Source organism: Tupaia chinensis, unplaced genomic scaffold, assembly GCF_000334495.1.
Source record: "Tupaia chinensis unplaced genomic scaffold, TupChi_1.0 Scaffold000612_1, whole genome shotgun sequence".
In the NCBI taxonomy this organism is placed as follows: Eukaryota; Metazoa; Chordata; class Mammalia; order Scandentia; family Tupaiidae; genus Tupaia; species Tupaia belangeri.
The window spans coordinates 3493273-3506612 of NW_006160131.1; the positions used below are offsets into that span (position 1 = coordinate 3493273).

The 13340-nt window shown below is 37.7% G+C and overlaps 1 protein-coding gene across 1 annotated transcript in view; it reads right to left on the reverse strand.

The window, feature by feature from the left end:
* CPEB4 (cytoplasmic polyadenylation element binding protein 4) overlaps nucleotides 1-13340 on the reverse strand; it is a gene marked incomplete in the record, with an annotated part of 76718 nt that overhangs the window by 12048 nt on the left and 51330 nt on the right. The window contains 2 exon segments of the mRNA XM_014591745.2: nucleotides 3370-3475; nucleotides 5195-5218. Coding sequence (XP_014447231.1) covers nucleotides 3370-3475; nucleotides 5195-5218 — 130 coding nt within the window.

Below are 13340 nucleotides of genomic sequence, written 5' to 3' on the forward strand. Positions count from 1 at the left end.
AAAAATAAAAAAGGCTTAGATGCTCTTTTTGGTAATTCTTCAGAAAAATGGAAGCATAAATTAAAAATGGGAAAAAAGTAGCAAAACCAAAACCAAAGTTAAACAATATTCATACCAATAATCTGAAATATTAATATATGGTTCATTTTGATGGTATCTTGAAACATCTTTTAGATAAAAATTAAATTTAAATGGGACCAGCAGTTGGCGTAATGGCTATGTCACTGGACTCCCACGTATCAACCATGGTTCAAGTCCCGGACCCGGTGGCTTAAACTCATGCCAGGCACGTGTGTGCATGTGCTCAAGATCCCGAGAGGAGAATGGAGGAGAAAGGATTGAGGCTTGGCTATTCCCCCCGGAGGGTGATTTCTCGCTTTCTATCTCTCTGTCTGTCTCTGTCCTTCTGGCGAATGCATACACCCTATAGCAAAAACCTCTCCAAAAAAATTAAATTTGAATTAAGAGTGTATTAGATAGAAATTTTAGAGATGCATTTGGGGGACTGGCAGTTGGTGTGGTATTTAAGGGCACTGGACTCCCACATGGCTGACCACAGTTTGAGTCCCAGACCTGGTGGTTTGCTTTCTTACTTTCCCTTTCTCTCTCTTTTATTTTTTATTTTTTTTCTCTCTCTCTCACTCTGTCCCTCTCTGGTCAAATTAAAAATAAATAAATAAATACATTAAATAAACCTTTTTTATAAAGATGCATTTGGGAAATCATTACGTTTAACAATAAAATAGTTTACAGTAAAGGTACATAGTAATAAAAAGGCTAAACATCAGATAAGACTAAATTATACAATTAAGTCTTGAGAATTACCTTTAGGAGGAAAATAGGATTTGCTCTCTGCTTTATGAGGCCAATCCACAATCAAAGGGCCAAAGCGACGAAAACTAGCTGTGATCTCATCTAATAAAAAACAAAGCAAAAAGTAGATTTAAAAGTTTTAATGATTTTTTGGAAGTAATGTTTTTAAAGTTTCTAATCTACCATCTATAATAACAGTACAAAGACTTCCTGCATCTCCTTCATCTAGATTCCTCAACTGTTAAATTTTGCACATTTCCTTACATCTTCTTCCTTCCCTCTCCTCCTTTCTCTCTTACCTGTATGCATGCATAAATCAATCTATTCTTCCAATGAGCCATCCCTCCCTCTGTCATCTTGTTCTGACAAATGCCCTATAATCCCCAAACATGGCTGTTGGTACCTGATCAAGGCAATGGCATTCCCTTACCACCTTCCAATCAGGAAATCAGCATCGATAACAACACTACTATCTAATTCACAGATGCCATCCAAACTTTTACCTAACCCAACACTCTCGCTTTTTGCCTTCCTGATGCAGAACTCTATCCAGAACATACTGTGTACTTTGTTGTAACACCCCTGGAACATCCGTCTTTTTCAATCTGGCATAGCTTCTCATTCTTTCCTATCTTTTTTAATTCATCTGGCTAGGATGACAGTCATAATCTGAATGCTTTAGCCCCCAAAGTGCATATGTTAAAACTTACTCCCCAGTGTGAGAATATTTGAAAGTGGGACTTTGGTAGATGATTAGGTAATGGGGGAGGGGGGGGGGAATTATCAGTAGGATTAGATCCCTTATGAAGGAAGCCCTAGAGAGATCCCTCACTCCTTCCACCAGATGAGGACATGGTCAGAAGATGATCATGTATGAGGAAGCAAGGACTCACTAGACACTAAATCTGTTTGCACTTTCAGTTTGGACCTCCTAGTTTCCAGAACTATTATAAAGTTCTGTTGTTTACAAACTATCCAATCTATGGTATTTTGTTACAGTAACCTGAACTGATTTAAGGCAATGACCCTCAAACTGGATCTATACTGTTTCCTCATGACCAGACTCATGGTATGCATTCCAGATAAGAATACCACTGTAATGATGCTATGTCATCTAATCATACCACTTAGCAGAGTATTCTTGTTCACCTGGTCAAATTGATACCTCCCTTGTTTCTCTACCAAAAGAAACATATTCCCTTTGTATTTGGATCAGTATTTTGCAGGGGGAAATTATGTTATTCACCAATATCCTGTTCCATTAGCCTTGGTATCCACTGAAAACTCATGCCTGTATCTACCATAATGGTTGCCAAGTGGTGATTATCTATTTTCATCATTCCTCCTATATTTGCTATTTAGTATCACACAGTCCTGAAGAGCTTCTCATACTATTCCATTTATTCATTCATTTATTTATTTATATCACTAGGGACCTATTGTATTAAATAGATTTTGATCTAATGCTCTCATTTATTTTTATGCTCAATTTGTCCCCCAAATTGTTTCTGATTTGACCAGGGAGTGCCTTTCTGACCTGTCTTTATCATCCCATCATTCTTTTGGCATGTCCTTACTTTCTGACTCAAGAAAATATCCAGGCTCATCTTGTTCTTTCCCTGCCCCAGCTCTAGAATCAGCCATATTTTCCAAGATTTATTGATCCCCTTTAATGGCAAAATATAGTTAGAAACTAAGATTTGAGGGCTTCATTTGCTCATTACATGGTGTTTAGAAGGCATGCAAGTATTTTTTGAATGAAATAACTTTCTTTGGAGAGAGTTTTGCTACAGTGCCCATGAACTTGCCAGAGAGACAGAGAGAAACTGAGAAATCACCCCCCGGGAGGGATGGTCATGCCGCAATCCCTTTTCTTCCACTTTCCTCTCAGGATTTTGGGCATCCACACACAAGTGCCCAGCATGAGTTCCGAGTCATTGGGCCCGGAACTCAAACCACGATTGGCCATGTGAGAGTCCAGCACCTTAACCAATATGCTACCTGCTAGCCCCATTATATAACTTTTAAGATCCCCTGTCTTGTAGTACAACTACAGTTTTCAAAATTTCATACTTAGTCTAAGATTTTAAATTAAAAAAAATAATAATGAACTACACATTTATGGAGCACTCATAAAAGGCAGGGAAGAAATAAAAAAAAAAAATATGTCATTGAATTTGGCCAAGGCAGCACACAGACAAAAGGGCAGTAGGCACCTATGTTTGCCCACAACAGTAGAACCCTTGTTGAGCTTTCCCAGTGATGGTTCTTTTTCATCTAGTCCAAAGCCTTACTTCAGCAGGTTCCCACAGCCCTGTTCCCCTTCCTTCTGTGACCTAATACTAAAAACTATGATAGAAAGTAGGGCAAGAAAACAATGCAAGTGAGACTGAATACCTGAAACCAGAAAGGATAACTGTCACAGCAAAACTATCTGTGAGGTTCTTCCTGTGTGCTGCAGTCTGGGCACCCTGCTATAATCAGTCCTTTCTAAATATACCTTCATCAATGTCAGGAGGCAATCCGCCCACAAACACTTTGCGAGAATATCGTTCCTTCTGGTGAGTGAAGCAGTGAGGTGAACCCAGGCCACTATGAAGAGGTTGATCCCCACGACCATCATCCAAGAATCCATCTTCCATTGGAAACAGTGATGACTGACCTGGAATAGAAAAGCAGGAAAAAGAGCTAACAGAAAATGCTCCTTGCTACTGATTATCATGCACAAGAAACAAGGCAAACAGCAGATTCAATAAAACGGCTTTTTATTTTTCTCAATGGTAACAGGCTTGCTTAGATATGTTCTTGAATTCCTACCACCTTAAAGGTCCCAACTGAGTCAGAGAGAAAGGACATAGGTAAATGAGGGCTGCTCAAGTATCCCACTGAAACTTCAGTGAGAGGCAATGGAAATACAGTGGGAGAGGGCACCCTTGAATACAGCTGGCAGCAGACTGCACTGCCATGGCCACTGGCAACCTAGATGACATGTCCAGTATGGACTCAATTTGGCTACGACATGCTGGATCACTTAAATTTCTTTAAAACAATAAAGAAACTATCAATAAATGCAGTGTGTGTGTGTGAACAATTTCCTCTAAGAATGTGCTTAAAATGTACAAGTTGATATTTAAAGTGAGCATGTATTTTAGTTTACCTTAATTAATAGGATATAATCTAAATCCACTTAATGCAGTTATTTGACTACTAAATAGTTGTAGTTATACAACTATATGTAGTCTTGCAGAATTTAAGATTTTTAGGCATGCTAAAGATATATTATTATTAGCTGAGTATTACCAGATTGTTAATCTAAAAGCTTGTCATTAAATTTACTGTTTGAAAAATCCTATCATCCTGAACATGTAAGCGGAAAATACCAGAGATGCCCAAGTGTGGAATAGTCTTCCCGTTTTTACTTGACAACAAGATAAGAACTTTTACATCATTCGCAAACGTGGAGCTACAACAGCAGCAGAACTTCCCAAGCACTATTTATCACTTTTCAGGCTTCCTGCTTGCTCTGGGTACAATATAGAGAATTTGCTAATGGACTCTCCTGAAATCTATCTCAAGCGTCCTTCCTTTATTGAAACATTTCAATGTTCTTTTGTTGCCCACTTGCTTTCGATTTTCATTACTAAACACAAATAGCAAGCATATCTATTACAAACTCATCCTATAACACCGTATGTCAAATACACACTAAAAAGACCATAAAACCATGATCTTCAAAAATCACTTATATTTTAAATCTCAATATCTTTCTTGTAAAAAGTCACAACTACTGTATTAAAGATGACAAAAATAAGGCTTATTCAGGCACCTCTAGAAATAATTCTTTAAAATTCCCTAAAATTTCTAGAGCTTTCCTCATGTTTGAAACGTATAGGATTAGTTATTTATTTAGCTCCTCTCATTTAAGTGAACTTATTAGGCTTATTTACTGTGGGGAAAAAAAAGTAGACATAAGGTATTTAAGTATAACTGAACTTCCAGGATTATCAGGTATTCTGAGCCTGGTTTGACTATATTTTCTTTCTTAAAGATTCTTCATTTTTTTTCTAAGAAACTCTTTTCAAAAAGAAAACAACAACAAAAAAGGAAGTAAATCCTCAGCTATAAGTAAATGGAGTGTCTAATTAGCATAGGGAAATCATTTTGATTCAAATCCAAAACCTGTCATTCTGATTTCTCTAGAGCTCATTAACTTCTTCAAATTATAATGTCTAAAATGTTAACTGTAACACAGAAGATATATAGGGATCGAAGCTACATTTTATTTCCCTTCTCCCCTTCCCCATAAAGCTTCAAAATGGAGCAAGCTCGATCCTCTCCAAATATAACGGATACATTGAAAAGTTAGAAACAGTAATGTTACCTCTCCTTCGCCCATATGTCCTTGCTGCATGTCAAATGAGAAAAAAACAAAAAAACAAAAGCCTTTCAAACATTGTCAAAATAATCAACTGTGATTTTATCCACTAGCTTCTGAAACTGAAAAAAAATAATTGGCTATATTTTTCATTTCTGGTAAATATCTCAAAAACAAGAAAATAGATGGTGAGAGGTAAATTCAATGCATTTTTTTAAGTTCTTCAAGGACACTGTAAAGTTTAATTGAATCTTGCTTATTTTAATTGAAACTTTCTGCTATGATTTTGCCAAAGGTCCAAACTCATGAAACTAAGGCAGTATGTAACTTGATCTAAACCAGCTACTACCATGTTAATTATATTTTCTTGTAGCATTTCCTGCTTACTAGCAATTTAGTCAATACACCAATTAGACTCATTTTTCATCACTACAATTTACAGTATTTCTCAGTTATCCGTGATAAAAGAAAATCATAACAAATAAAATCTTTAGAAAATATAAACTTATTTTTAGCCAACAGTTTCTTATCCCTAATCAAATTCTGTACCAGTCCAAAACATTACAAAGGAAAAGGTTTGGCATTTATCACCAAATAAGTAGCAGCTAAGGAAAAAAGTAATTAATTATCCAAAAATATAGTTATATTATACCTGAGTACTCAGAATACTATAAACTTTAAATCAGGAAACTCTTGAGAAAATGTCTTTCCTGAAACAAATTGCCACTTGTAAGACCAGCCTGCCCAAAGGTGTCAATTTTATTCAACAGGGAGGCACTATGGACATGGACATGGCCTTGACCTCAAGAAACCAGAGCCCTTAAATGCCAGTGGGCCACATAAGCAAAAATGATGTCAGACCAAGCCTACGGCTGTATTAGTTATGTGGTGAGTGGAACAGGAACAGAGAAGAGGAAGAACAACGGGACTGGCTCTGACAGGGAGTGGGGAGTTGGGGAGTGGAGGGTGGGGAATGGGGAGTAGGGGAGTAGGGGAGTGGGGGTGGGAGGAGGTGTATGTGTTGGGGCAGGGGCCAGTGTGGGATGGTGAGATTTGAGGTGGATCTTGAAGGAAAACAGAGGAAGAGCAACTCAGGCCTGGCCAGAACAGAAGCATAAGGAACAAGTGGAGACTTGCCTGGGGGTGAGGTCTGAACAGGAAGCCGGAATAGGTTTTGGAGTAAGAAGGTGGAGCACCTTTAAGTAGTCATTGCATAAACTAACTGGGTTTTTATTATTAATCATCTAGATAAATGTTATATAAATAAAACTCAGAAGTACCATGGATTTTCCAAAATAAGTTATATTTCACATTAAAATTCTACATTACTATATATTAGGTCATCTGGAAAGTCATAACATATTTTTCTATGCAAAAATTAGTCATAATTTTTCCCACAACCTCAATATATTGAAGCAACAGAGAAATATCTTCTACAGGATATTTTGCAGTGGACAATTCCTCTCCTCTCAGGATCTTGAGCACACACGCACACATACCCAGCATGAGTTTAAGCCACGGGGTCTGGGACTCGGACCATGATTGACTACATGGGAGTCCAGCGACATAGGCATTATGCCATCTCCTGGTCCCTCAACAACCTTACTGGAACATGGAAAATGACATGTATAACATCGTATACCTTTTCTATATTACATTACTAGATAGTATTGGATTGCAACCAAGTACTTGAGAAAATATATTAAAACAACATAAAACCTCCCTCAAATGGTTAGGTTTTCACTTCAACAGGTATCAAGTTTGGAAGGGTGAGGGAAGGTATTTTCTAACTTGGTCAGTCAGTCAAAGGTTAAAAAGACAATTGACATCACAAATGCACATGCTCCTTTCAGAACATTCTATCCATACAACTGTGTCAAACACAAGGGAGTTTGGGGGAAAAAACTAATGATTCTTGCTTCTGTCAATCTTAAGAATATGATTGATGTTGCTTGTATTTCTGAGAAAACAGGTATTTTAGTAGAGTAAATTTTTTATTATTATTTTAAATTTACTATAGGGCACATGTGTTCACCACAGGGGTTGAGGGTGGTCAAAGGAGTGACAAAGCACCCCCACCTCCCGCAAGCGTGGATGGCCACACAGCAATCCTTTTTCTTCCTTTCTCCTCTCAGGATTTGGGCATGCATGCACACCTGCCTGGTGTGGTTATCAGGCCTCTGATCCAAGACTCAGACCATGCAGTTGGCTATATGGGATTGAGCTGCTTTAACCTTCAAGACACCAGCTGGCCCCTAGAATAGGCTTTTAAAGAGCTACAGAAAACATGAAGACTCTCACTACTTCCATTACGTCAAAAATAAACACAGTTTCAGGAATGGTAAGGGCTACAGAGCAACAGCTAAAATTGAATGCCCTTAAACTTTGATTATGCACTGTAAAATTAAGCTAGCTAATAAAAAGTAATTGAATTCTGATACTAAATTCTAAGACTAGTTAGACATTTTCTCTATTAAAGGAAAATAGGCTATAGTGTACAATGTTTACAAATATAAACAATGCTCAATTAATAGGGCAATTAATGTAAAACAATAATGAAAAAACAATGATCTTGAACATGGAAAATGAGGGCGGGTAAATTTTGATGTTCACTTAATATGATAGTTTATACATTATTTTCAGTGTAAATTTTGACATACATATTACACAGAAAAGTACATAAACAACGAGTTCGATGGATTTTACACAAAGTCTCCAGAACTCAAGATAGTAATAGAATGCTACATGATGTCACCTTATCCTATATGTAAAAGGTATACTAAGCACCCTTATCTCATTTATTTCAATTTATACTTGACATTAATATTATAATGGAATATTTGTAATGTTCTCCCCACATTTTTGAAGAAAACACAGATTTCCAATGTGTGCTGCTTTCTATTTGATATTTCTCAAACATCTGAGGAAATAGCAAATTGAAAAAAAATAAATAAAAAGGCTTACTTATGTTTTTAAAACCTACATTTTGGAAAAGCTCTAAGTCAGCTGAAATAAACTCTGCTCAGAATTTTCCTATAATTACCAAAGAGTAGACTGTTAAGAGCTTTAAAAAATATATGCCATTACCACTCAATAAAAATGTCCCAGTCCCCATCAGAGTTCAAATGAATACTATTCATGTCTATCCACTTTTATTTTTATTTCTTAGCTTCAGTTTATAAAGTCCTCAATAATTTAATGTCCAGGACTAACAAGATTCAAGAATGTTAAACAGGGCTTCTAACATTATGGCCATAAAATGTTATAACTTCTGGATCCATGTTATTAGATCTAGTGATAAAGACTTTATTTTCAAAATGCCTTTCTAGGATTGCTTACAAATGATTTCCTTGTTATCAGCCCAATATTAAACACGAAATTTCCTCTAGGAAAATATTCCATTAATTTGTGTTGTTAGACTTGCAAAGAAGGTGCAGAAAAACTTGTCAGGACATTTCTCTCTCTCTCTCTCTCTCTCTCTCTCTCTCTCTCTCTCTCTCTCTCTCTCTCTCTCTCTCTCTCTCTCTCTCTCTCTCTCTCTCTCTCTCTCTCTCTCTCTCTCTCTCTCTCTCTCTCTCTCTCTCTCTCTCTCTCTCTCTCTCTCTCTCTCTCTCTCTCTCTCTCTCTCTCTCTCTCTCTCTCTCTCTCTCTCTCTCTCTCTCTCTCTCTCTCTCTCTCTCTCTCTCTCTCTCTCTCTCTCTCTCTCTCTCTCTCTCTCTCTCTCTCTCTCTCTCTCTCTCTCTCTCTCTCTCTCTCTCTCTCTCTCTCTCTCTCTCTCTCTCTCTCTCTCTCTCTCTCTCTCTCTCTCTCTCTCTCTCTCTCTCTCTCTCTCTCTCTCTCTCTCTCTCTCTCTCTCTCTCTCTCTCTCTCTCTCTCTCTCTCTCTCTCTCTCTCTCTCTCTCTCTCTCTCTCTCTCTCTCTCTCTCTCTCTCTCTCTCTCTCTCTCTCTCTCTCTCTCTCTCTCTCTCTCTCTCTCTCTCTCTCTCTCTCTCTCTCTCTCTCTCTCTCTCTCTCTCTCTCTCTCTCTCTCTCTCTCTCTCTCTCTCTCTCTCTCTCTCTCTCTCTCTCTCTCTCTCTCTCTCTCTCTCTCTCTCTCTCTCTCTCTCTCTCTCTCTCTCTCTCTCTCTCTCTCTCTCTCTCTCTCTCTCTCTCTCTCTCTCTCTCTCTCTCTCTCTCTCTCTCTCTCTCTCTCTCTCTCTCTCTCTCTCTCTCTCTCTCTCTCTCTCTCTCTCTCTCTCTCTCTCTCTCTCTCTCTCTCTCTCTCTCTCTCTCTCTCTCTCTCTCTCTCTCTCTCTCTCTCTCTCTCTCTCTCTCTCTCTCTCTCTCTCTCTCTCTCTCTCTCTCTCTCTCTCTCTCTCTCTCTCTCTCTCTCTCTCTCTCTCTCTCTCTCTCTCTCTCTCTCTCTCTCTCTCTCTCTCTCTCTCTCTCTCTCTCTCTCTCTCTCTCTCTCTCTCTCTCTCTCTCTCTCTCTCTCTCTCTCTCTCTCTCTCTCTCTCTCTCTCTCTCTCTCTCTCTCTCTCTCTCTCTCTCTCTCTCTCTCTCTCTCTCTCTCTATATATATATATATATACACACACACACACACATATATACGTATCTATATCTATATATAGAGATACATACACATACCCATTTCATTATAAAAATTAAACAATGATTTCTCATAAAAAGTACTTTTTCTAATTTGTCACATTTTAATTGTCAAAAAGGACCCCCCCCCCATTTGCCATAAAGTGCATGTGCACTGCCAGGAAGACAGAGTAATAGAGAAAGAGAGAAACAGAAAGTGAGAAAGCAGTCCTCAAGGGGCATGGCCTTGCTGTAATCCTTATTCAACCATTCCTTCCTGGTTTTGGGATTTGAGCACATATGTACATGCACCAAGAGTGTTCTTCAAGAGGATAGGTCTAGAATTTGAACTATGCAGTCAGCCATATCGGATCCAGTCACCTTAATCATCAGGCCAGAGGCTGGCCCAAAATTAAGTATTCTGAATAGTAATATATTTAAAGAAGAAATACCGAGTATACAGCCATTAAAATGTAGCACATATTTGTGTGCTGATATCTAAAGTTAAGATGCGTTTTTATGAAGTGTCTAAGTATATGTTGTATGATATTTATTGTATAAATTTAAAAATATAGAAAATACAAATAGTTACATGGGAATACACATAAATCTTTTTTCCTAGAAACAACCCAAGAAAGAAGAGAAAGAAGGTTTTCACTTCTTATTTTATCCCTTTATGTACTGTTTATATTTATTTATATTATTAAATCTATTTATTTATTATTGTGCATGCTATGTTGCTATATTTCTCAATGGATCCTTTTTGGTTTTCTTCTTGGTACTTAATATTAAAAACAAGCAAATGGGGCTGACTTTGTAGCTTGATAATTAAGAAGACCAGATTCCACATGTCTGACTGAGCAGTCCAAGTTCTGGAATGGGCAGTTCAAGTTCTGGACTTGGCAGCTTGAAAAACACACCAGGCACATGTGCATATGTGGCCAAAATCCCAAAAAGGAGAGAGACCTACAGGAAGGGACTGTGCTGTGCCCATCCCCTATGGAGAGGTGTGTTTTCTTCTCTGTCTCTCTCTGTCCCTCTCTAGTGAGTGCATGTACCCTCTAGTAAAAACAATACAAAACAAAATAAAACAAATTTTTAAAAAAATCCAAGGAAAGGGTATATTAAAGAAAAGCTTCCTTTGCTATATGAGAGCATCCAAACAACTCTGTGAAGAATAGAACTTTAGGCCACGATGGATAAAATATCACTGGGTTTTTAGACAGCAGTATAAAATCTGATCCTACTCACGTTACTCTGGTCTACCTAAGGCTATCTACTTGCACATCTCACTGCTCCCATGGAGAAGACAAATAGATTATTTTTTTAAAAAAATGGGGGGGAGAGGTTCGTATGAAAGATGTTATCAAATAACTGACTTTTCCAATAGGGATAAAAAAAAGGGGGGGACAGATAGGGGAACTAGCCAAATTAGTAAACCAGTTAAAAAGATGTAAGTCAAATGTTCAAAGCTAAAAGGAGCTAATTTGCAAACAAAAGAACAGATGGTAGAACCAAAAAGAAGACACAATCTTAAAAATCAAGGCACACAGTTCAACAAAGACACAAAGAACTATTTTAAACGATTTTATAAATCAACCTCCAGTTTGACAGGTTCATTGTCACAAAACTAATTCACATATATTCCCTATATCACATCAGCTTGTGTTTATTTCAGCTTAGGAAACATAGAAAATTAAGTCATTACTTTCCAGAAGACCCAGTATTATTAGTCGTAAAGAGCTCCCCTACAGAAGGACAGAGAGTGCAACTCTAGTTTTCATGTATACCTACAGCTGCCTTATTTATAAAAGGGGGGCAAATGAGGCCATACTGAAAGATATCATATGTATAAGGAATGGTCAGATGGTTGCTCAATAACTAATCTTCTCCCTCTCTCAAGAGTAAACTCATGCACGTATATTCTTAGTTTAATCTTTAACAATTACTCTCAGCCTTTCATTCTAAAGCTAACAATTACAGACACTTTAGCTTTTACAATATGCTTTCATATTATCTTTGTCAGGGCAAGATCTTTCAACATGTTCCTTATTAGTACCATATTATATAGATTTTCAGTAACTATCCATTTTTGTTAGGTATATTCACCCTCTTTTTGATAGACTTCTGTCCCCCTCTCCCCACCAAGCAAAAAAGTGTTCTTTTAATTCCAAAGAACTATAATTAAGAGATGTTGCTCTATGCTAACTTTTAAAAATTTTGTATTAACTCCACTCCTGGGACAAGCAAATATTTAGTCAATGCTTCTAAGTGAATAGGCATCTTCAAAGAACAGGATGCACATACTTGAATGTGTTAGAACCTAACTTTTGGTTTTTCTCTAACTTTTCCCTGCCACAAAGTTCATTTTTGAAGCAGCTAATCTTAAGGGCTGAACCAGTGGAAAGGACGGCTGGGGACGGGGGAGATAAAAGTACAATGAGCAGGCATCTTTATACATAAGTAATGGTGGTTGTATCTTCATTTTCTTGGGTATCCACCTGTAGAAAGATGAATCTGAACCCCTACCTGTCACTGTTAACAAAAATGAACTCAAAGTGGATCAAAGATCTAAATCTAAGATCACAAACTATAAAAATACTGGTGGAAAACATTGGGGAAACTCTGGGAGACATTGGGGTAGGCAGACTTCTTAAGCAAGACCCCCAAAGCACAGGCAATAATCCCCCAAAATAGACCAGTGGGATTACATCAGATTAAGAAATTTCTGCAAAGTAAAGGACACCATAATTAGTGTGAATCAACAAATCTCGCAATGGGAGAGAAATTTTGTTAACTGTGCCTCAGATAAGGGACTGATAACCAGAATACCCAAGGAACTCAAGCGGCTTACCTGGAAGAAAATTATTAACCCAATTAAAAGATGGGAAAATGAGCTGAATAAACAACTCTATAAGGAAGACATGAACAGCCAAAAAGCATATGAAAAAATGCGCAACATCCCTCATTGTAAGGGAGATGTAGATCAAAACCACAATGAGATACCACCTAACCCTTGCAAAGATTAAAAAAACAATAATAAGAAGTGCTAAAGGGGATGTGGTGAAAGGGGAACACTCCTACATTGTTGGTGGGAATGTAAATTGGTCCAGCCACTGTGAAGAACTATATGGAGGTTCCTCAAAGACCTTCAAATGGAACTACCATATAATCCAGCAATTCCACTCCTAGATATCTACCCAAAGGACAGGAGAGCACTCAGTCAGAAAAGCGCTTGCACAACTATTTTCATTGTAGCATTATTCATGATTGCTAAGACATGGAACCAACCCAAATGTCCACGAACAGATGAATGGACTGAAAAATTGTGGCACACATACTCCATGGAATACTCTTCAGCCATATAAAACAAGGTCCTGGAATTTGATAGAAAGTGTATGAACATGGAAGATTTGTTGCTGAGTGAAGCAAGTCAGGCTATGAAATAGACACACAGTATGTCTCCACTTAACATATACTGACTGTCCACACTCTATGGTAGAGACTGAAAGGCTGGAGAACATAAAAGTAATTAAAAATTGTAATGAACACTGGAGACAAAGTGGAAAGAGAGTGTTGGAGG